The sequence below is a fragment of the Epinephelus moara genome, chromosome 10 (genome assembly GCF_006386435.1).
Source record: "Epinephelus moara isolate mb chromosome 10, YSFRI_EMoa_1.0, whole genome shotgun sequence".
NCBI classification, from domain to species: domain Eukaryota; kingdom Metazoa; phylum Chordata; class Actinopteri; order Perciformes; family Serranidae; genus Epinephelus; species Epinephelus moara.
Window position 1 is genome coordinate 33324580 of NC_065515.1, and position 17831 is coordinate 33342410.

The 17831-nt window shown below is 41.1% G+C and overlaps 1 protein-coding gene across 3 annotated transcripts in view; it reads left to right on the plus strand.

Annotated features, from left to right (window-relative positions):
* Nucleotides 1-17831, plus strand: part of kdm4b (lysine (K)-specific demethylase 4B) — a 57799-nt gene that overhangs the window by 21429 nt on the left and 18539 nt on the right. For all 3 annotated transcript variants that reach the window (XM_050055649.1, XM_050055651.1, XM_050055650.1), the window contains exons 6-8: nt 1398-1447; nt 7628-7731; nt 9685-9822. In XM_050055649.1, the coding sequence (XP_049911606.1) occupies nt 1398-1447; nt 7628-7731; nt 9685-9822 (292 nt within the window). The remainder of the gene's footprint in view (nt 1-1397; nt 1448-7627; nt 7732-9684; nt 9823-17831) is intronic.

Consider the following 17831-nt stretch of genomic DNA (forward strand, 5'->3'; position numbering starts at 1 on the left):
AATTGTACTTTACAGTGCCTACCTTATGTATTAACAGTACAAAGACTTTGATCCCTTGGTGATTTTAGTATCTTCCTTTACCCGCTGTGGAGCAACTCAGAAGCAGTGCCACAGGGCTTCTGTATATGAACAGTAATAAAAACAGAAGCAATGTCACAGTAGGAACACCGCTTAAATATGATAAAACACAAAAAGAAAGGGTCTTAATTGCTAATGTGCACGGATTACAGAGTTTTAAAACAGCGGTAATGGATGACGACAAAGTAGAGTGGATCAAGACAGTCTAACAGATCAAAACAACATGGCAGCAAACTGAAAACCACCATCCCCCAAACACTGATAAGAATAATGGTTGGTTTTCATGATGTATGCATGTGTAAAACAGAAGGGGAGGGAGGGGCGGCGAGGTGTACGTCATGGGTAATTTCATTTCTTAAAACGGTGAGTGCTGAGGGCAGTGAAATAAGCCAGCACTCCCAAAACAGTAATTTCTCCTGGTCCTGCCCTTCACCAGCCATTTAATCTTTTTTCTCCACTCTCCCTTTCTCCCCTTCTTCTCCCCTTCAAATTTAACTTTTTTTTAGTATCTCGACAAAGCTGTTATCTAGGGCAGTATTAAGTGATTGATGCTATTGTGTAAGCTTTAATTATTATATTTAGTTCACTCAAAGCAGGTGTTATGTGTCTGGCCATTTGTGAAAATGTGATCGTTGGAGGGATTTGCAGTCCATGTGTTTTTGCCCCAAACAGGCGATGTACAACTGTGCCGATGTTAAGTGTGGCTAGCTAGCAACATATACATGACCATGGGCCTGTCCCAATACTCACACTTCCCCTACAAATACCCACTTGCACTTGGTTGTGCGTGTTCACGTTTAGGCTAGTGGTGTCCCAAAACAGAGTTGAGGTAGTGGAAGTGGTTTCCAACACTTAAAACCTGCCGTAGATTCCAAGGGAGCCCCGACCCGCACTTTCAATGAATTGGAAGATGAAATTTCCCAGAACACCTTGCAAAGTCAGCAACTTCGGCAGCTGTTGGAAAACAATTTGTTACTGTACGATCAGAATGTAGGCTATACAAACAGCAGATGGTTGGACTAGCGGAAACTCATCAGCAACTCAGTTGAACACAGCGTCAAAAATATTTAAACAAACTGACTTACCCGAACAAAATCAATCAGAACTAGAAGACGTCGTAGGCGCCTCCTGTTCTCAGCATTTCTTCTCCGATGATTCGTCAGACGGAAAAGAATAAACATAGCATTGTCATTTTACTTCAGGTGTGGTACTTGTTTAAGATGTTGCTTTCAATTTCAAAATTTGTCCTGCTTAGACGACGGCCTTTCTTTTGCCAACCTTTCAATAAACTGAGTACTGTTTTTCCCCTCTGTCTGCAGGTATGCTGTCCCACCTGAGCACGGCAAGAGGCTGGAGAGGCTGGCACAAGGTGAGGCCTCAATGATGCTTTGAGTTAAAGTCCATTATTTTTTGTCTCTTGTACCCCTCTCATCCCCTGCCTTGGCTTTGTAAGTAAAGGAAAAGGTGCTTTAGACGGTCCAACACACATCATGAAATCTTGCACATGCTTCACACATAGCACACACTCAATACAATGATCACTTGTGTTGTGTTTATAGTGTTTTTAGATTTTAAATCTCTATGAGATCTTTTTTCTGGTTATTATATACATATATATGTGTATATATATATATATATATATATATATATATATATATATATATATGTGGTTGTACCTTGTAAAGTAGCACTTCTCAGCTACATCCTGCCCCATTCTTCTTAAGCACAACATGCACAACACTGTTAGTACCCCTTTACTACTCTCAATAAACAACATTTCGGCAGTTTGTTGTGTGGTGGCGGGCACAGTGGTCTTCACGCTGAACACTGTGGAACATGCTGCGGGCCACATATTGAAAAATCTTTTGCATGTATTCAGCAGGTGAGAAACTTTGATTTCCACTTTCTCACCACACACAAAAACATTGATTTCTGTGTCACCTGGCTGTGCCAAAATGGAGCCTGAGAAAGAAGAGCAGCTTGAAGCACTTAGTGGGTGCAGTCACTTGTTCTGAAAAGATCAGGAGGGCTGCTGGATTTGGAAGAGAGGCTGGTTTAAGTGAAGGCGCAGCATCGACTGTGTCTTCTGCAGAATGAGTTGGAGGGAACCTACAAATCCTGTACAAGGACGTCCAGTCAGTCCAGACTATGCATTGGTTGATGGTTCATGGCGCTGAGGAGCACCACTGGCTGTTGCTGCTTGCTATGTTGTCTTTGAAAGTGTCACATCTCAAGAGTAATGTACATAGTTTTAATTAGTGTGCATCTCTAATTTAATCTAAGTTATACCATGAAAAAAAAACTTTGTATATACTCAAACCCAGGAAATCCCTCTCAATCATCACTTATGACCCACTGGACTTGTGTGGTGGTGTATTTACCTGCAGAGACACTGCCCTCTGCCTGTATCTTCCTGTTTTCTTTTTCTTATTTTGCTGTGGTCGAGACGTTTCTAGGAAGCTCTGAAAATCGCAGACACAGCCCAGAAAAAACAGAAATATTGCCAGGCGATATGCCACACTGACAAAGCTAGTTCCAAAATGAGAAATTTGCTTTGTTCTTTCAGCATCGGATTGTGTTGGTAGTGTGCTAACTGGCGTCAAGACGGTCTTCCACGTTTGCTTTTTGTATGACGATTGCACACTACCGTTGTCTGATGATGTGGAGAGTTATTTCCTCTCATAAAGGCGCAGAATCTATGTGCTGTAGTCTTTGTGGTGTGTTCATGTACAACTTTTTTGGCCCAGACACAGGTGATGCAAGGTGACACAACAGTCAGCTTTCATTGCCAATAGTTCAGTTTGATGTGTCTTGGCCTTAAAATGGTAGTTGCCAGTTGACTGCACAGCGATACTTGCAGTTTATCAGGGTGTAAACTAACTTTAATTTCAATTTGATAATACATTACGTGTTATTGGATCATTGCTTAGACTAGCATACTCGCCGAAACCTGATTCAGCATTCTGGGCAGTATCGGAAGCTTTCCGGAAACTGGTATTAGTATAGGAAGAACCCACGCTGTTAGCTTAGTTAGCTAAAGTATTGGCTTTTCCATTACAACAAATGTTACGTTCCTACAATAGTAGCTTGCAGTGAGTGTACGTACAGGCAGCGTAGGGAGGAGGGGCAAAGTTTGAATGTTGTGTTGACAAACAGTAACTTTCAACATTACATGCTAGTGTTGCACGGTATACCGGTACTAAAATAGTACCGCGGTACTAGAGTATTTCAAACGGTACTATACTGCATTTGGAAAATACCGGTACTTTGAAATTGATTCNCTTTTCCTTAAGAAAAGTACCGAAGAGTATCGAAAAGTATAGAAATTCATATTGGTATTGGTACCGAAACAAAGATTTTGGTATCGCATATTGGTATTGGTACCGAAACAAAGATTTTGGTATCGTGACAACACTATTACATGCTTTGCTGAATGCTATTGCCATCCACTCCTCTCTCTGTGAAATAGGATTTCTCCTTGCGCCTCTCCCTTTTTATTCCCACCACTCATGTTCTCCTCCTCCTCCTATCCCCTGTTTTGATCAATGAGGATTAACTTGTGTATTGCAAGTTGCTCAGAGTGAGGTATAAGATGTGGGGATGATGATGGAGTCACCCCAATCCAAACTACATTAAATAGACATGCCGTTTGTCCTTGTTGTGAGGAGCTGAGAACAAATCAATAATCCCCAATGCAGCCCCTGTCACTTGCTATCCCTCTTTTGTACCGGAGTGGCTGGAATATGTAACACACAATATGTGATTTGTGACAGACAAGCTCAAAGGAGTCTCTTCAAAGGAAAACAAAACTGTCCAGGTGATATTAAACACATGATTTACAGTGTAATTTATGTTAAAACATGCTGGTTAGATGATCAAAGATTTGACTATATGCATATGTAACTACATCATAGTCACTCAAGACTGTGGCGTAAACTGACAGCCACTTACCATGTTCCTGATTACATCTGTGTTATGCTAAATCTTGTTCATGAACACATGAGAAAGCTCCATTTCCTTCCACCAAGCCCCCTAATCAGTGTCTGATTCACGTTTCAGTTAAACACCTGGTGAAAAACCTACAAAATTCAGTTCTAAAAAGAACTAACGCCTTGGAGAAAATAGACCAATTTCACATCGAACATGAATAACAGTAATACTGGCTCCTTTCTATTTAGTTGTTTCGGTTCCAAAGCCCTTATGTTGTTCTCGTTGACTTACTGGCCCCCCTTAATGGAATGGAGCCACAGTTAGTGTTATTACCTCCACTTGTTCTTTTCCTACGATGGAAAGTCAAATGTTTACCGTGAGAAGGGCCCATTATGTTGACAATTTAAGTCACAGTACACAAAAAAAGCCTTTGCTGATAAAGAATCACTGAACAGTTGTTGTTAAATGGCCATAAATATCAGAGTGCTGTGCGCTGACCGCAAGCAGATTTTAACTTTCAGTCATGCATTGTTTGTCAGATGCAATGATGCCGCTCTGAAGTGCCCTGTTTATCCTTTCAGTGTTGTTTGAGTGTTGCAATTTAGCACATCATTGAGAGTGGTGAGTCTTCCCAAACTGACTGAGACAAGCATTTCACATTATTTTAATCTCATCAGATGAATACTTCTGAATCTGAACCTCTGGTAATGGTAGCAGATAGCTTGAGTCAGTGAAACTAAAGTTTCCTCAGTGGCCAAATTACAAAACTAGATCAAAGATGAAATTTGTTTAACTCTATATAATGCTTCTGTTATATTAATAGGAAGTTTCAGTGAGTTGAAAGCTGAACCTGAATAGATACAAAAGGATTATGATTTTATAGCGAATTCAAAACTAGATTCACAGATATCAAACCCCAACTTTAAAACGCACACTGTAGACATTTCTTATCACTCTTCATGTGGGCATTGAGCTCTCAGTCACAGTCAGATTGCAGCCTTCTCTCTGTTCTCATCTAAGCAGCTGGCAGTGGGAGGAAAGCAATGCCAACGTTATTTAACAAGCACCCACTGACCTATCAAAACCATCGTCAGCACAGGTAGCCAACTGTTTACGAGGTCCTTAAAAGGCTGTTATGAGCGTAGTAGGAATGCCTAATGGGGCTGGGACAATGGTCTTGTTACTTGAAAACTCCTCTCCAAACATTTGACACGGCGACAGCCGTTGCTCTTATCGCCCCTCATCTCCGCATTATTTCAGTCATGGCTTCAGACTTTTTTGGGTGGGGAGGGTGCAGGGTTAGAGGCAGGAACTTAATTTTCAAACTCAAAAGGACAGAATGAAGCCTTTAAGTTAATATTACCCCGCAGAGAGCTCAGAGAGCCAGCTGCATTTTAATGGGGATTAATACCCGGGCTCTGTCGGCACATTATTCACCTTTATCAGCTCCAACAAGCAGGCAGGCGAAGAGAGAATAGAAGCCCTCTCTCCCTCTCTTGCTTTGTAGGGTGGAACAGAGGCTGAAACAATGCAGTGAAAATGAAGGATGAAATGGGTGCCGATTATACTGTCAGTCACATTAAAGTTTAACTGGGTGGAGGCTTGGATGGACCCCCCTTTGAGGCACTGGCGGGTACAGACAGTAAAGAGCGGGAGAGTGAGCGATGGAGGAGAAATTCTTTCTTTTGATTATGCTGAGGCCGTCTGAGTCTCTCTGTCTCCAAGAGCAAAAGTGAGCCTTTGTTTTAGAGAGAGAGTTGGTGCTTTGAAAACCCAAAATGTCAGACGGGGATATTATGATCTCAAAGCAATCTGTGTTTTTAAGGAAGTAGGTTGGTTGTTTTGTAACATAAAATGTAACACTGCTAAGAGTTAGCAGCTATGCAAGTGTGCTGGTGCTTATATATTTGTAGTAATAGTAGTTGCAGTCACACATTATGTTGTTTGACTGATTTTGTAAAGATGCAGATGTTTATTTAAGAGTGACCTTGGGGGCACAGACATCAACATTTAAAGCGAATCAGTTTAAAAGCTCATTATATTGTTTTGGGATTAATTCTAACACAGTAAACAAATGAGACCATGGTTTAGACAATTGGTAGCCCCTGTCCTCCAATCTTGTTAATGCTTCTTAAAGTAAATACCACAATATCTATACACACAACTGTCTGCCTTTGCAAAGCACATCTTCTTCAGGCAAAGGTTTTCTCTTTGGTCGTACTGAATGGGATAAAGATTTTTGTAATTGACAGCACCCAGTCCCTGTTTTGTGCTGTAGTCTTTCTTTGCACCATAATGCAATCCAGCAGACATCCCCTGAAATCCAACCTGGAGGCACACAAACAATGCATTGACATGCACTGCAGTAATGTGATTATTCCACACTTTGGGCAATAAATTAATTCACGCCCATGTCAATGGGGAAACCGGATTTCCCTTTCCAGGTTGTGGGATTAACAATAATATAGTAAACACAGCTTCATTTCTGCTGCAGAAATCTATTTAGTTGGCAACGCTTATCTGGCATTCTTAAAATATTTACCTACCAACTAAGCTCTCTTCCAAAACTCATGAAAAACTCTTAAAGCAGCATCCTATCATCAAACAATTCTCTGATATCTTACAGCAGAAACACTTGGAACATAACAAATTCAAATAAATGTATGAATACTCCAATACTGAGATGAATAGCCACATATACAGTAAAAATGAAGGCAGTGTACATTTCTGATTACTGATCAAACGGCAGGTGAACTGAGGTTTTTAAATGTAATCAAGAGTGATCATCAAGTGCAACACATTTAAACATGCATATATGGTTTGCATATAGATATAATGGTGTGCATATAAATGTATGAAATCCAAGTTACAGTCAAGACGCTGACTGTCTAAAGGTCCAAGATCATAATACTACACTGATGAGCAGTTTGTCTGAGTCGGGCTATATCAGAGTAAGGTTCAAATATTGTGGCAGTGCTGGTCATGCATTTAAAATGTCTTGCTTGAATCCTATACCAGGAACCACATTTTTCTAAGCATATCATTTGTGCTTTGTAGCTTTTGACAGCAGAATTGGTGGAATAATACTTCGTAACAATCTATCCGAGCAAATCATTGATCAATGTTCAGCAGTAAATAATATGCCTGCAGTTTGCAGTCGATACATCAATTATCACACATATCTAACGCTGCATTTATTGTCTTTTCAACTGCCGTGTCATCTGAAGTTTTCCTTTGATTAACACTCACCTGCGCCAGCTGACAGGCAGTGACCACAGGGCTGTGGGACCAGGGAATGGTTATGATTATTAATGCTTTCTGGAGCAACTGCTGCAGAGGGTTTAGCTCTTAACTGAAAAGTTAACCCCAAATTATTGAACATTCCCCCATAATTCTGATGAACACTCACTAGCTATATTCTGTCATTAGACGGTACCCCACACAGACACCAAAGATCATTTTAAAACCATCCTTATTGATTGATTTGATTTGAGGCATCTTAATCAGCAATATTTGCTGGCAATCATGTCATGCATTACAACATGTATTTGAAAATGTGCTGCCATGTCTTTCCTGGATTGTCAGTAAAATACCCCATGTTTGCTGTCTCCCCCTGCAGGCTTCTTCCCTGGCAGCTCTCAAGGTTGTGACGCCTTCCTTCGCCACAAGATGACGCTGATATCTCCTTCCATCCTGAAGAAATACGGCATTCCTTTTGACAGGGTGATTGCCAACTTCATGTTGCATGACATATAAGGGCATTATGGCCAACATGAGAAATAAACAAAGTTAATTATGTTCTGAGTATAGGGGGCAATGACAGTCCTGCTTACTGACATATCCTCAGTTGCATAGATGTGGCAAAGACATTGATATTAAAATAATAAGGGAGCTTGAATTATATAACGTTAGAAGAAGGAACTAAAGTTATGTATCCTTACTGCCTGGTCTCTGATAACATTTGTGTGTCTTGCGTAAGAAGAGGTGGGCTTATTTTGAGTGACGAATGACAACGCAAGGGAAGTGAGTGGCTCAGCTTTGACGCAACCATCACAACTGCTCCAGGCTGCACTAATGATACAGTATGAGTAATGATCTTCTGTGGTGTCTGTCCCAGGAAACTGATTGGCATTCTTTCCGTTTTTGATCTATTCAGTAGGCAATATAAATCTTCACGGTGTAAAATTAATGGAAGATTGAAGGAAAAAGAAAAAACGTCACAGAGCAGGCATAGAAAGTTCTCCATTGTCAGAAGAGGGCCCCCACCCCCACCCCATTTATGTCTCCACTCCCCCCTCAGGACGTCATTATCACAGCGAACATGTTACTTGTTACACACCTACAGTACCTCTCGATTCATGTGTAAAAATAAAACCGTCGTCTTGCGTTTTTGCAAGAGCAATAAAGGGATGTTTGATATCTGAACCACTGCCTTTAGTTGAGGAAGTTTGTCTCCCACTCGCAGCCTCTACCCCTGTTTCTCCCCTCACGCCTGTCACCTTGCCTGGCTTGATGTGTCTCTTGAATGCCTGGATCCAGGCTTCACAAAGGAGTTGCGATCCGCAGCCAGACATGTAGGGCTTAAGTTTTGGGGCAACGCATTAAAAAAGAATGTGCTTAACTTGTCCTCACATTTTTAAACATTTCTCAGAATAACACTGAGCTCATGGGAAGACACTCAACCCTTGGAGCAGCAGTCATGTTAGGCTGAATTAATTTTGCTCGCAAGACAGAAAAGTTTAGAGAAAAGTTGTTGCTGAGGAGTTGAAAATGTAGCAAATGTGAGACTCACGAGTGGTAATAGAATATATGTTAGAATTTAATTAGATAGTACTTAACAATCAGAAAATAGGAGTCACAGTACTGATTGTGTAAATTAAAGACAATACATCACAAATAAGGTTAAAGCAAAAGGTGTAGCATACACATACAACTTAGAATTTCAGCACTTAGACATGTGAAACAGGAATAAGTGACAACATTTCCACATGCACAATGGCCACTTTGTAAAGCCAAGGGTGGGAAGTACAGCTGTTAAAAGAAGTGTTACTTTTAATAATAGTTTCCTAAAAGTAAAACGACTTGAAGGATGAAATGGGTGCTGAAAATGGGGAAATAGGTGCCGATTATACTGTCAGTAAACAATCTAAAACTTTAAAAACCTCTAAGTATTCAGTGCAAATTATTTCCATATGATTTTTGCTAGTAAAAAAATCTTAACAAAATCTTAAAATATTAAATGAAATTGAATTAAATTAAATGAGATTAAATTAAATTAAATTTAAGAAATATTAATTAAAGGATATCAAACATGCCAAGAAATTACAGTATTTATAATGACCGAACAAAACTTGAGAAAACGAGCGCTGTCTCCCAAACTAATTAAAAAGAAGCTTTTAATAGTGTCCTTGATGAGAGACCTAATTAGTTTTTATTTAGCCTGCTAGTTTATGAGATGCATAGTTGTCTTCATTGGACTTGACGCTTCAGTGGACTAAGTGCAGCCAGGGATTTTCTTTATCTTTAGACAAATTTGATGGGGACTCAGCTGGAATTAGATTTTCAAAATAGGGTTGGCAATGCAAGCAATGTCTTTGTCATTTATTTTGAACACAAAAGATAAGATTTATAACATGTTTAGAATTTAATCTAATTTTGTTTTCTCTGTATGAACAGATAACTCAGAATGAAGGGGAGTTCATGGTCACCTTTCCTTATGGCTACCATGCTGGCTTCAACCATGGCTTCAACTGCGCAGAGTCCACAAACTTTGCCACCCTGCGCTGGGTGGACTACGGGAAAATGGCAACCCAGGTAAGATAACAGTGCTAAATTCCACTGGACAACTAAAAGAAAGTCTCAGAGATGATTGGAAATTGCACATTTTTGTCTATTTAAATCTTGAAGTGAGAACATATGTAAACCTCCACCGATATCATCACCATCACACAAACACCCTGTAGGCAAATGTAGAGACTCCACATGAAGAGGTTTGATCCGATGTGTGATTCAGCAGCAACTTTGCAGCCTTCCCGCTTTGGCTGTTTGATTCTCTGAAGGAATGAAGTAATAGATCATATCGAAATATAAAAGCAGCGTCTGGTTCTTTGCTGCACACCATCTGTTACCGACACTAACCGTACCCTCGCATCCTTCCATTGACGCAAGCTGCCTCCTTGCCTGTGGGCTGCTGAGCATGAAATTGACAGGGCATGGGTTGGTTGTGGACGGGAGCCCGACTACAATGTCCTCTGGAAAAACCTCCCCTCTTGTCTCTTTTCTATACATCCACTTCATTTTCCTGTTCAGTTCCCCCTCTCTTTGCTCATGTGTGAGTGCTCACATGTGTGTGTATGTGTGTGTGTCCCTCTACCCAGCTTTCTCTCTACTTGGCTGCATGTCAGATTTATGAGGTGCCAGTTTTCAGAACTACATCCCCCTCCCCTCTCCCTCTTTCTCATTTTCGGCCTTCCTACTTTACCCATGTGGCCACTTGTAATTTAAGAACCAGTAGTCCAGGCTCCAGCAGTCTTCCCTCCACCCAGCCCAGTGCTCAAGGGAGCATCCCTGCTACACTTGTCTCAGTGCGATAAAGAAGAGTGGTCCACTCTACACTGCTAATCCGAGTCGAGAAATCGACAGCGCAGCACCACACACAGTCAGAGGAATATGAAAGAGAACAGCTCGGCCAATGAGACAGGCTCTTTCTGCCAGTCCACCTCTTTCTCTTCGTCTTTCACACAGACATTTTTATTCTCCTGGGGCGGTGTGGTAGCATAGTGGTTATAGAGATTGTCCCCTAACTAGAGCTGCTTAAATTCAGTCCCAACAGCAGTAGTGCTGTATGTCCTCGAGCAGGACCTTGAGCACATTCAGGCTCCCTCACTCATGAATCATTCTGAGTAAGAAGGTAGGCTCAACTCCTCTTCAGTGGCTGTCAAAAATGGCACATGACCTGTGAAATTACTCTCCCTGCCTTTATCGTGTTCTTCTCAGCCTCATTAATAAGTGGGCCCTTTAAAGTAACATAAATGTCTTGAGTCCCTTGGAATTATTTTTTTGGCAGTAACCAAAGCCCTTTTCTTGACTACCACACAAAAAACTAATAGTGAAAAACAAATCACACTAAATTATCTGGTTTTGGCTCGCTTTGGCCCTCCTGTATGTGCTCATTAGCTGAAGGCGGCAACATTTGCCAACTCAGCAACTTAAAGTGACTTATTTTGGCAGTGGTTTTACTTCTCAAGAGTGCAGTTAGAACAGTTACTACACACACATCCAATAGTTTATTGGTCGGTAGAAAATGTCAGTATACTGACTGGGGTTAGTTACCAAATTTTTGATTCTTTTTAACTCCAAATGCAGATCATGGACACACAAACTGGACCACCTGTTTTCAAGGCCTTGAAAGTCAAGTTTTTAAGTACAACTCAGTTCTTAAATGAGACCATGTCAGTTTTGAAAGAAGAAATAACACCTTATTCTTACACAGCAAAATTTTTTAGTAATAAAATGTAACCATGGCCAGTTCAGTACACTCAGTGCTACTCTCTGTTTTATCATTTACCATTATGCTGTTTTGTAATTTGTGTAATTGTCAGTGTCAGTCATTAATCTTTGACCATCGAGAATACTTTTGACCAGTTACACATATTGGTCTATAGGTTAATTTTACTACTTTTCAGTTAACTGCACTGCGCACCGCCTGGGTCAGGTGGTAGCTAGCTAGCAGCATATTTATTCACCAATTACCACTAGTAACGCCATCCTGACCCAACACTGTTGCACTGAAATGTAATGCCACCCTCTGGTCTCCCTCTCGTTGCCCCAGTGAGTATGTGAAACAATTTTGAGCTGCAAACCCCCTTTAGCATCGTTGACTAGGTCCATGTTATCACTGTTAGCTCTTTTAGCATAGTTAATAGTGTCAGCACGGCTAGTGGTGCAACGTATGTTTGCTAACAATGCTAAAGGGATATTGTGGTTCAAAATGAAGCTGCTTGCTCACTGGGGCTTCCTGGGGCGAGACCAGAGGGTGGCACAATGTCTCAGCAGCAGTGCCGTCCCTTTTGGCACTACCAGCGATTATCGTGTGGCACTGCTAGCTAGCTACCACCTGACCTGAGTGGTGTGCATAGCAGAGCAGCCAAGGCTATTGTTAGCTTACCAGCCGAGACCAGAGGGTTTGGGATCGGGCACTATATTTTCGCATGTTAATGCAGCTAGCCGGCTATCTGTCAGTAAAGCTAACAGAAAATGAAATATAAGTTAAGATATTTGCATCACATATTACAATTTCACCTCTTCTAAACGGATAGCGCTTCAAAATGCAGCACTGAAGCTTACTGAGACAATGGAGTGCCAGACTTAAAGGAAAGATCTCTTGCATTTCACATCACTTAGCTTTTTTTTCCTTAAGAATAACCAGTTAGTTACCGATTAATGGGCGTCAGCCTATGAGAAGCAAAAGTAACTGAAACCAAATGACACTCCTAGTGCTCATATATAGAGTCTTAAATACTCTGCATTTTCAGTGAGAGATTAGAAAGTAACCTCTGCCAGTTTTATTTGAGTAGTTTGTTATTTATATACAGTAGTTTTATATAGCTCGCCCATGCCATCCACTTGCTTGGCAACAATGAAATCTCTCATTCTCTCTCGGTCTTTCCAACTCCCCCCCGTCTTTCTCTCTCTGTCTTAAGCTCAAGCAGTCATCTGTTAACTCGTTTGGCTGTCTCCCCTCCCTCTCCCGCCCTCTCCCCACTGAGCCTTATTCTGTCAGCACCAAACAGGACAGTGAACGATGGGGCTCAGGATCGAATTTGTCACCGTTTGGGGGCTGCCAGCACACGACAGAGAGGAGGAGAGAGTGAGCTCGGGCGTGCTTCATGTCTCAGTCTTCTTAAATACAAGCTCCCCAACTGCTGACCCATCTGTCTGACTTACCAAGCGAACACACACCTGCGGTCAAAGCAGGCGTACTGTCAGCACTCCTTGCGTGCTGTGTGTGCACCTACTTATACTTCTATTATTTCGGACATTGCAGTCTTAATTAACCTTCTCTTCAGCCTTACTGAATATGCATTAGGTATCAGCCATTTCAGGATTTCGGGGTTCGGCATCTAAGATAACTTCAAACAGACATGCTGCAGGGATCAGATTATAAAATCAAAATATCATACCAGGCATCATTACAACATTCATCCACATGACATCACATTCACAATAGATACCAGACACTAAAGTCCCCTGTTTAATCTGAACAAAAACTTGTACTTGAGTTTGAACTCTTTTGGTGTGGTGTGACATCCAGTGCTGAGAAAAGGTTAAACCAGTTTGTTAGAAATAACCCTTACCATAGAAATCAATAAGAAAGCCAATGCACTAACAGCCACACAGAGTTACATACTGCACATACAATGGCTTTTGGCAAGTTAGCGAGAAAACAGCTCAGCAATGAGCCCACTGAAGATGGCAAAAAGGACCATACACATTATTTCTGAAAATAGTTATGTCTGCCGCACCATCATGTTGCTGAATGTTAACAGTTTCTGTGTTCCGGGTCTGTAGTATTCTCAATGAAAGCCTCTTTGCGTTCGTTTGGTGCTCAGTCACACTTTGCTGCTGTTCCCCCAGGCTTCCACTGTGATTTTTTCTGTCTGGGAGAGGAGCAGAAATCATCCTCCCAGTTCCCAGACTAAATCACATCACTTTTTCATCTCGAAAGTGAATTGCGGAGGACTCACTCCGTCTTTTTTATATCTGTTTGCAGGCTTGTCTTGTTTTGGCAGACCTGAAACATGCTGTGATTGGACATACTGAATTTGTATTAGACTTTGTTTATGTGCAGCCTATGTCCACGATAACCAATAAACGAAATGCGGTCTTTTAGTTGTGCGGTAGGCGTACTGCATTATTAAAAGGATAAAACAGGATGATTGGTTTTGTAGCAAACACTGCACAGAGCCCAGGACAAAATGTGTCCACAGAAACGAGCTCTGTTCAATATTTCACCAGCAAACTAGTTTTTTTATATATATATAATTGATGAAGACGATGAAAATATGATCTGATACTTCAGTTTCGAGGCAAGCTATGTAATACCCAGCCCACCCTTCACTGCCATTAGAGGGCAGCCATATTGTAATGAAGGACAGAGACTTCTGGCCACACAGTGAGATCAGTGGGCAGTGTTTCATCACAGATGAAATATTACTGACATTTACAACACAAAGCTTGGTGCAACATAAACATAAACCTGACAGATGCAGCAATACAGTGCTGTATATACTGTTTGTTATGCACACAGTTTCTACAGTTGTGAAAGCCATACACCACTTGCTAATTAACATTTCTCCATTGCTAAATGTTTATTTACATCTCCCCCATTCTGTTCAGTATATTAAGCAGCTGTTGTTGAACGGGGGTGTATATTAGGAGATAAAGAAGAGTAAGAAATCAGTGGGAGGGTGGGAAAAATGATCCCGAGATACATTTAATGATCAGACACAAACAACTAAGGCCTCAGAGAAGTTTTTTGTCTTATTTCACAGTAGCATTTAACAGCATGAGCAGCAGAATGATTTACAGCCCTGCTGTGTAGAATATTCTGCATTTTGCATCTTACCTATTTATTTACCAGTTACTCTTAATTCTTAGTGTCATCCTTCTGTTTATTTGTGTCCCCATAAGTGACAGTGCGACCAAAGCAAACATGAAGAATTTTGAGTGATCAGATTTTCCCCGCTACTGTTGGTCAGGTCAGGCAGGTCAGGCCAAAACTCTGTCTTGTTATTAGTACTTGGCACATCCACTGTGTCCAGTGATCCATAGAGAGTCCCCAGGCTCTAGGTTTTCTGTGGCTCCAACAATTTAGCTTCATTAGGAGCCCAAGTATACTTCAGGGCTCATTGACTGCCCGCCTCAAGGCGAGTTTTTGTTTTCCCAGATCTTGTGCATCTCCAAATCTGTTCCCCTCTTCTAATTAAGTTTTTATATGATAATAAAGTGTAACTCATCCTCAAGCCCTTGACGATGGCAACAATCTCCATAACCTCTTAATAGTTTCATAAAAATAAAATGAGGCTATGCTTTTACAAATGAAAATAGCACAATTTGCCAGATACAATCAGTGCAAGAGCAATGTTTATCTTGTGTTGATTTGCGTTTGTAGTTTCCTGGCATGTTGCTGTTTCCGCTAAAGGTTTCATGATGGTAACAATCAGCTGTAACCGTTCTCCCTTGCCCCCTTCTGCCCTCCCACTTTCCACTCCAACACCCTCCACTTGACATCATATTTTAATGTTTCTGTCTGTCAAGTGGTGTCTAGATGAGATGTAGGCTGGATATTGTTTTGCTGGGGAGGGTGAGCCGCTATGTTTCCAGTAATTGAACATAAGGTTCTCAGTACAGCTCAGGAAATAATAGGGCCAGAATGTAATACAGCAAGCAAGGCACAAAAGAAAATATTTTCATCTCTCTCTCTCTCACCCTCAACCCCCCCTCAGTTTGTTTCATCTTTTGTTTACTTCATTCCCAAACTTCTTTCTGCTGTACTTGCCATTATATTCAGCACTGTGGTTTCATTTTACAGCTCCCACCTTCTCTAGTCAGCAGAATGATTCATTGACCCGTTATGAAGGTTTGCTGAGGCACCTTGAGGTGTGAGTGGTTATAGGCTGCAGCTATCACTCTCATTTACCTCTGAACTATCTGCACAGTGGCACATTTACCATCAGAACAGTGCCACATTTACCAAAGTCTTATTACCTGCCATATTTTACTCACAACCATATTTTAGCTTGATGTAAATTTACAACCCCATGGGACACCAATTATTGGCCACTTCACTGTGCGCTTATGGCCTCACAAAGATGGAGATAGGAGTGTCGTATCATCCAAACCTTTCCATCCCAGTTACTATGTGTCTACATAAGTTGCCCTCATCAGCTGTTTGCTTTAAATGAGACCAGATGAAGCAGTCAAAACTAAGCACATAATGCTGACTCAATGCTAAATTGTGGTGAAAACACCAAGAATACAACCATAGACTGTACAAAAAAATGACATGGCAGCTGTTTAAAAGTGATACCCAAGCCTTTCGAGTTTAGGTCAAAAACCCCACCCTCATTCATGTTAGCAGATGGAACATGGACCAAACTAAAGGATCAAAGTACACGCCAAATAATTTTTTCCTAAAGATGGTTTCTGACATTTTAGGTAGTTCTCATTGCACTGATGTATTTTCTGATGTTTGTTTTTCTGATAAGTTTGGTTTTTAATTAGTTATTTTATGCTATAAAACAGGGGGATTGAGGTCATGAGTGACAGCTAGGCGTGCTCGCGATCAATGACCCTGCTTGTGATTGTTCGGACGTGTGTATGGGTTAAACTCAATTCCGCAGAGGTTGGTACTGCGCTAGTCTGAGTGGGCGGAAGTTCGCTTCATAGATCAGCCTCTCATTGGGCGGAACGAGCCACCCGCTGAAGTCCCACCCTACCACCTTCGGTTGTGTAGCAGTTTTCAGAGTCCCCTCACAACTTGTTGTGAGTTGTGTCACATAGTCGACAAACGTCCTTTACTAACTTTTGCGGTGTTTGATCTTGCGGGGATGTAGCCATTTTTCTGCCATGGTTCGCGTCCTGTAGGCGATATTTTTGTGGGCGTGTTACACCAAATCCTGTTTCCCCCTGGCAATATTTTTGCAAGTGCACCGTTGCTGTGGCACCGCCAAGAACGATTGTGATTGGTTGAAAGAAATAAAAAACGCTGGGGAGTTTTTTTTTCTCCAATCTTAAAGTGAGAGTCAGCGCAGCCAGACCTTTCTTTTCTTGAGAAAGGTCTGGTGAGCAAGACTAGTACTGCGCAGACTCTGGCTCCAAATATCGTCACAAGCACAAGATGGCAGCAAGTGTATCTGGAATTTTTGTCTTAATTTTTGTACAGTGGAGACACATTGTCCATCTTTAAATACAGTCTATGACTACAACAGCTGCACAACTGTTGTTATGGTTACAGGAGTTGTCCTAGGCTCAGATTAGCCAACTGTCCAGAATATATTTACTTGTTTTTATTTGCAGTGTTGTTGTCTCTCCACACTGCAGTAATATTACATACAATATTACTAAAAAATAACCATCATTTGTAAAAAGGATTGTTAATCCAGTGCGCTGGCTGCATGAATGTAGCCTTGGTAATGTATCTTCCTCCATACTGCGTCTCTAATTAGGATGAAACCAAGTTTTGTTGGGTGTATCATAATTAATACGCTTTGCACACATTGCATTTCAAATGCAGAATTGGTGCATATAGATCATGTTTACTTCTTACATGCACGGAGTAAAGACACGTTCTTGGCAGAGTGCATAAAAGACTTGCCATACATATGAATTAATGATGTAATAATTGTAAAACATGCAAATTCTTAATGTAATTTTAAGTTCAAGACTCATGTCTCTGTGAAGTGTTATTTCTGCTGCGATGCTGTTCTTAACCATCCTCTTCCACTCTTTATTTTTGTCTATATCAGTTTTTCACAGACGGTTAACAAGGTTAACGGTTTTCAAAGTGTGGTCCTCACCGCTCACTCATTATTAATCCTGTGATGCTCCAGTAAATCATTGCCTAATAATTTGCTAAACAACCCTTAGTTGATCCGAATGTACTGGTGTCATTATTATTCAAATATTCAATTTGGTACAATTTTCTCTTGTTCTATGATCCTGTCAAGCGGCACGCAGGGTAAGATAGAGGAAAATAATTTCTTCTCTACTCACCGAGTGTTCACCTCTGTTGGGATCCTGCCGACAGTGCCAAACTTTTT